Consider the following 7,782-nt stretch of genomic DNA (forward strand, 5'->3'; position numbering starts at 1 on the left):
GGAAGGTGTTTAAATGGACAAAACATCATGAGTGCTCTCCAAGGGTTCTCAAGAGGGATCACTAAGAAAGTGTCAAGATTTTGGCGAGGACAACTTATAATTGCCTAGATGGTAAGGATATCCTTACTTAGGCACCCGAATTCAAAAGGAAAACTCTTGATTGCTTTGCTTTGCTTTACAAATTAGATGCTTATCATACACAACTAAACATGTGAAAAAAAAATGTGTCAAATTTAGTTCTTTATTTATTGAAATCTTTAGCATATTAATACTTTGATATGGAACAATAAATTTCACCTTGACATTGTCAAATATCTATAGATATTACTTAATAATATTTAAATACAAAATAATGATCATTTAGAAAGATACACAATTACTTATGTATTTGTACTCAATTATCAAAAAACATACTGAAAATAAATTCCAATAATCAAATTTATAAATTTATAAAAATTCTACATAAATTGATTAATTAATCAATTAATAAATTTTATTTACAAATAAAAATATATAGAGTTATGGCTATATGTACACATTTAAGTATAAATTATATCTGCTGTATCGCATTGATACTAACTTCAGTGCAAATTTATGTGCTGCTTCTCATTACCTGAACATCGGTTGTATTTCTCCTTTACCTTAATAACAAGCTCCACTTATATAAAATATGTATAGAGACTAGTGACCCAAACAAATCTCAGACATTCTACTTAGACATTTCTACTTGAGTTTCCAAATTGAAATATTTGATGATTAAATTCATGGTTTTTTTACATTTTATATGATTAAATATTAATTATTAAAATTATTATTATTTATTTTAAATGGACAGAGTCGGATTGAAAACTAAATTAAGTGCAGTTTATACAATCTGCTTGTACACTTCGACTTGGTTATTTTTTTTTAAAAAATTACAATTAAGTTCATAAATCTCTACAAGTCTTAATAATAGCAGTAGTATATTCCTCTAAATTTGTATAAATTTTTACAACAATCTCAATCAAACTCAGAAAATCATCAATTTATGAGAATTTGTGAGTAGTATATTCCTCTAAATTTGTATAAAGTTTTACAACAACCTCAATCAAACTCAGAAAATCATCAATTTATGAGAATTTGTGAAAAAATAAGTAAAATTCTGAAAAACATTTTAACTTTTCCTTGATAATGATCACAAATTCTGAAAAACATTTTTAACTTTTCCTTGATAATGATCACATACAGGTTTTGCTGACTGAGAATCCCGGGAACGCATTTTAAATTTCCAAAAATATTTTCGAAACAGCAAAGGCAATATATTATAGTTTACTTAACAGTCAATTCGAATCTGAACAATGTCGATTGAAAACAAAAACTTTACAGGAGAAACTTCATAATCCATCTTCTGAAAAACATTTGCAAAGAAAATATATGATTACCAACATTCACAATATCTAATTTTAAACATTCCCAAAGAAAACATTCTAATTTTCTTTGATAATGATCACAGACAACTAATGCAGGCCGAGAATCTCCAAAATGCATTCAAATTTTCCAAATATATTTTCCAAACGGCAAAGAAAATTCAATCATGTCCTTTAAAAGTATACAGAACAAGTTTCGTTGAAAGAAAATATTTTAGCCAGAAGAAAAACATTTGCAGAGAAAATATATAATTTTAACCATTCACAAAGAAAACACTCTAATTTTCTTCGATAATGATTACAGACAGCTTTTGCAGGGTGAGAATCTCCAAAATGCATTTAAATTTTCCAAATATATTTTCCAAACGGCAAAGAAAATACACTATAATCTACTTAACAGCCAATCCAATCACGTCCTTCAAAAGTATACAGAACAATTTCGATTGAAATTTTAAAAAGGAGGAGAAAAACAAGCTAAATTACAGGAGAAGATAAGAGATCCAGAAGAACAATTAATTACTCAAACTTCATAGGGCTGTTTGCCAGTGAACTTGACCTCGATAGGGTTAACATTCTTCCCTATGTTGCGCATATTCTGACCGACGCCCTTACGCCCAGCGTTCGCCTTCTCAGGGTAAACACCATCCTTAGGATGCAGATACTGAACTTCACCGTTCGGAAAAACGCGGTAGAACTGATAATTGATCTTGTACTTAGATCTCAGCCGATTCCCCAGCGCCAGGCACTGTTCCTTCCGAGCAAGCTTCAGCAAATTAGGGCCCTCACGCATAATGGCGGCACCACCGGTGACCATCTCAAAGATCTGTTCTTTAGGTGATTCCCAGGTAATGACGTAGAATTCCTCCACCTGAGCTTTGCGGAGAAGGCCACCCGTGCTGCCGCCGAAGATCGGCGATGGCGTGTCGGGCTTAAGCTCCGGCGGAACGAAACCCTTGGGTGCCTCTGCTTCTACAGTTTCTGCCGACGCCATTACTACGCTGCGCGAGGGTTTTCTGGAGAATTTGAGGCCCAGGCGTCTTGAGGGACTGAAATTGAGGGCACGAGAGGAGTTCAGAGAGGCGGCGGCTGTAGCGGTGGCCGCTAGTGTTGTTTGCAGCGCCATCGCCATTGATGGTGTGTTTTTGAGGGTTTACAGAAGAATTTTGGGGAGGGAGAGTGAGAATGAAATGAATGTGCAGGATGGAGATATTGAGTGGACTGGGAAGAGATGAGTGTGGATAAGAGGAGTTTGTGGGTTGGACCAATGAGAGTTTGTGATTGCCTTGTGTTAGCCACATTCATATTTTATTTTTTCTCAAATACTTTTTGATACTTGTGTTGGTTCCTCCTCCACAAGTTTTCTAAAAGGTTCACTCACATGCCCATGATTGGTTTTGATTTATCTCTGAAAATGGTGAATTATCTTTCAGCTTTTAAAAGAACTTTGCGAATGAGTAAGCACCCCATAGTTAGGATCTAATCAAACATGTTTATGTCTTAGCTTTTGCTCTTTAAGTCTATGCTTAGTGGGTTTTATATATGTAGGGGAGATGACCTAGTAGTCGCCCACTTTCTAATGACTAATATCCTTCTAATTATCGTTCATAAAAGTCTCAAAAATGATAGCACATGTACTAATAGTTGCTCATTTTTTAAATTTCTTGGTTGCTGATTGGTCTATTTGTGCAAAAAGTACTATTTTTGCAAAAGTTTTAAAATGGCACTTTAGACCGCCCCACACTCTACGAGTTCTATAAAGAGGTTCATAAATATGAAAAAGTCAAAATGTTAGCTTTAAGCTCTTCACTCACCTACGCAGGTTCATTGGAGAAAGAAAAAAGGCAAATTTAGAGGTATGGATTAGGAGTTCTAGGTGCCCGAAGTTAGCCTGGGTGGATATTGGGTCGTCTCCCCTATGTGTTAGTTTTGTGCTTTCAAAACTTGTATGTATGCTTACAAAGGAGCGTAGCCTTTCATGTTTTTTAAAGTAGGAATATCTCCACATTGTCATGATTGGTATCTCATTTTTCTCAATGCTATTGAAAACTTGGTGTATTATCGTTGGGCTTTCCAATCGTCTATGCATAATTGTAAATGTATATATCTTATCATTGTGTTTTTTAAGTGTTTATGTATGATTGCAAATGAATAAAGTATCACATGTTTTTGTGGGTTTTAACTATGCTTGTATAGATATAGATGAACCTAATCAATCTAAGGTATTGAGTTTCATTGATTAATTGTTTTCTTTTAATATAGTCAATAGCTCACAAATATTTTGTTTATAAGATCATCAATAGAACTGTTAGTAATTCTTGAAAGCACAACCATGAGACTATTATTAGCTCATTTCAAGTAACTATACTAGAATCAACCTATGCAAAACCAAAAGTTACAACTTAGAAATCCACTCGTAGACTAGAAGTCAATTATGAAAGACCAAGAGTCTCAACCTAGAATTGTATATTAGATTTCCCTTTGGGATTTGAACTTGGGCATCCACAATGAGAACCAATGCTTTAGTAAATTAAGCTCCACCTCTTGGACTAAATTGGGGTTTGTATTCCCATGACCTCATTTCAAATCTACATAAGGGCATCAATAGTGGAATTCTAATTTGTGATTCTTGATCTTCCATGGTTGGCTTCTTATGTGGATGTGATTTCTAATAAAGTGGTGTTTAAAGTAGTGAATGTGTCTTGCATACTTGGCTTCTAATGTGGATGTGGTTATTAAATAAAGTAAATTTATAACTTTCTAGTGTATTCCTCAAAATGAGTTTGTATCGATCTTATGTTAATGCTTGTATTGTAAACGATATGTAATGAAAGATTAAAAGAATCTAAACAATGAGTAAAAAGGGATATTAGAATTGGGATAAGCATATTTTGATGATCTTATAGCTTATTGTGAATTTTTTTACTATTATAAATGCATTTTTCACAATCAAATGAATATCTTAGAGTGTAGTACTATAAAAAAACTACAAATTGATGCCATGGTGTATATGTAATCAATATTCACTATCACAAAACTAATTTAGGGTGCACAATATGATCTAACATGGAATCAACCTAAAGATTAATTTATCTCCAAGTTTTAGATATCCAAATGTGTCAAGGTGGTTTCTAGAGACATTATTGGGGAACCTAACAAGTCTTAATAGTTGAATAAATTATTCTACATCAAACCTCTATTGAGTTGGACTAGTGCTTGCAGTAGAAACAGGTGCATTGTTAGGCGATAGAAAATTATATGTATGTTAGATTTATTTATTTAAAATCATCATATGGACATGTCTTATAGATATCAATAAAGATCAATTTTAAATGTACAGATATTATAAGTTAATATTTCTTAATATATGATATTTAATTCTTGTGGATTCTTTAAAACAAAGATTAGAAGACATAAACAACATTTTTTCTCTTATGATTTATAACTCCTCATATGAACATGTCTTATAGAAAATCAATAAATATTAGTTTAAGTGTGCAAATATTATAAGTTCATATTTCTTAATATATGGTGTTTAATTGTAGTAAATTCTTATGAACCACAAGACTGCATAGTTCAAACTTCAATGACTATAAAAATTATCTTTCCATATGTTTTTTATTGCATTTTAAATTTCTTTTCTAACATAATCACAATTGTGGGAAGTTTAATCCTAGCAATGGGATGGTGTTATAAGAACTTTGAAAAATCTACCAAGAAAATAATATTTAGGCTTATCACATAAGTTGGTTAAATTTACTTTTATTTATTGTATTGAGTTTAAAACTTTGAGAGTATAAAGACTCTCCTTACATTTTTTGATACACTTTTTTAATAATTTTAAATTTGTACAATTGAATCAAATATCATGTCAAAAAACTAATTGTAATGTCTATATCTATGCATTGGCTAAACTGAAGATAAAATGCATCAATGACAAATAAATAAATTTTAAACAAAAATATTCCAGATTCACACGTCCATCTATATATAGATTTCACTATTGTGTGCATATTCTTGATCATAATTTATGATTTTTTTTTATATTAAAGTAACAAAAAACAAGGGGGTTGGCCCATAACAAAACAATGGTTAAACCATTCACAACATAATTGCAACAACTAGATTACCAACTCTTTCACATCCCTTTCCCTTTATCAAAAACATATTCCCCCTAAACTTATAGAGACAAAACAAGTTCATATCTAACATAAACACCATATTACTAGTAATGAGAGCACAATTCCTTCATATAACATAATCACACACATAACATCTACATATACTTAAACATACCTACTTAAAGAGTTTTTTAAGTCTAATAAGGTCGTTGTTGACCAGTCCAAAGTAATACTAGTTGGAACATTCTAGCAAAACCAAAGCATAGAAAAGAAAAAAAAGAAAAAAGAACAAAGGCTGAAATTCCATCCTTTTCCTTTCCTTTTCTCGGCAGTAAGACCTTTTCCCAATCTACTGCTAGGAAGCCATACAGTTTCTTCGAATCCTTCATTCCAAGACCCTCCTCCTTTTCCTGCAAGAGAAACTATAGTGTGGTGGCAACCACATAAGTCACCTTCACTACAAATCTAGAGAAAGTCTTGAAGAGGCCATCCAAAGTAGAGAATTTTACTTTAAGTGCTTTAATCTCATGATTGGTCTCCTCCAAAAGACTTTTTAGCTCTTGGTAAACAACACACTTATTTGTAGAAGTCCCCATCTTAAAGGTGTGCATCACAATGGGGTTAGAATAAACCTCTTTTTTTTTCTTATTCACCAGGAAGGTGGCAGTCATTGAAGAGGTATCAATGTTGGTTTGGATAGAGGGATGGGTTGTTAAAGTGAAATCAAAGGTTTTCATGATAAAACTAACTGAGGCATGGGTTATTTCCTAACTATCCTCCTTACTATTTTCTTCCTTACCCACTTTTGAGCCTGGGGTATCTTCTTTAGTAACTTCTTCTTCCACATATTCTTTCTTACTATAATAGTCATTACTAACCACCTTTTCCTTCCTTCTCAGCTTCCTCCTCTTACCGATTCCTAACCCTAGCTCTTCCTCACTATTATCCAGATTTCTATTAGCTATATGTTCCATCCTAGCCTAACAGTTACCCATTCTACCCAACCTCCTATAACCCCCCCATTGGCCTTTTCAAAATAAACCAAATCAATTTCAATAAGTTTTTCCACTTTAGGTTTTTTGGCTGTAACATGGGCTCCATCCAAAGAATTTGTATGTTTTTTAGAATTTCCAAAGGGAGTAGAGGAAGGATATGACTGAGTGGTGGGGGTCATAGAACAATTTGTACCCACTACTCTGGGATTATTTTTGCAGGCCCTGCATATCCACTAAAGCAATACACCAGGGTAGATAGAGAGCAAGATGAAAAGTATAGATATGAAGTATAAGCCCTTGGTGGAGGATAGTAAACTTTTTATCCTTCTTTTTTATATCATGAACTTCCATAATAGCAGCTTCCAGATCATGAATAAGGAAAAAAGCAATAAAAACTTCATCGTGGTGTATAAAGTGGTATAGCAAAGAAGATGAAAAGAATAGCACACCCCAAATCTACCCTCCAAAATAATATATTTCATTATCACCAAATACTTCATCCCAAGGTTCTAAGAGGTCTTCATGTCTACACTCACGTCTATGCTTCATTGGCTCCTTATCCATCTTGAAAAATCTTTTTAGGCTCATCTTACTTGGACATCTTCATGACTTTCTGTCATTTTTGTCCCTCTGTAGATAACCCTGTATCCATGGAAATAATTTCTTCATTTGCGTGGGATGAAATTTCATTAATGGTGACTATATTATCAGTCCAAGAGTTCACAAATTGTGAGGAATAGTTATTTCGTGTCTAACCATAGCTTTGATGAATGAAACTAGTCACCCTCCTTTAAACTCATCCAAGTGCAAGGTTTCCTCATGTAATCTTCAATTTCTAATTCCTTAATCCATACCATATCTCCACCCATTACAGATCCATGTCTAGAATCATTTGATAGGTCTAGATTGACAATATTAGTTATATCCTTACTCTAAAAGCTTAGCCTACAAAAGAAATCTCTCGCATGATGTTTATAGAGCCAATTTTGCATCTATAGAAATAGTTTGAGTTACCATAATTAATTTCAAAGTGGTGGAGAATGTTTGTATCATCACCAATAGGAAAATAAATTTGTATTGCCTTTCTTGCAATCAATCATATATGCTCTTTCATCTCAGCTAAATTTTTGGTGTATAATAATTTCTACCTTTCAATTTCATTCTGGTATAATTTTTAATAATATGTTTGGTAACCTCTCTAGTATTTATCATAAACAATTATTTTTTGACACAAGTCCTAAGTCACTTGTAAATCATTTATCA

General features: G+C 32.8%; 1 protein-coding gene across 1 annotated transcript; it reads right to left on the reverse strand.

Annotated features, from left to right (window-relative positions):
- Positions 1-1,740: 1,740 nt before the first annotated feature.
- Positions 1,741-2,693, reverse strand: LOC149562784 (photosystem I reaction center subunit II, chloroplastic-like). Its single transcript, XM_089826200.1, has one exon. The coding sequence runs from the start codon at positions 2,533-2,535 to the stop codon at positions 1,927-1,929; it is 609 nt and encodes a 202-aa protein (XP_089682326.1). The 5' UTR covers positions 2,536-2,693; the 3' UTR covers positions 1,741-1,926.
- Between the last annotated feature and the right edge of the window lie 5,089 nt (positions 2,694-7,782).

This window comes from Cupressus sempervirens, chromosome 4 (assembly GCF_028749045.1).
Source record: "Cupressus sempervirens isolate cs-2001-9-10 chromosome 4, ASM2874904v1, whole genome shotgun sequence".
Lineage (NCBI taxonomy): Eukaryota > Viridiplantae > Streptophyta > Pinopsida > Cupressales > Cupressaceae > Cupressus > Cupressus sempervirens.

Coding starts and splice junctions, on each gene's coding strand:
- LOC149562784 (XM_089826200.1), bottom strand. CDS start 2,535: ATGGCGATGGCGCTGCAAACAACACTAGCGGCCACCGCTACAGCCGCC.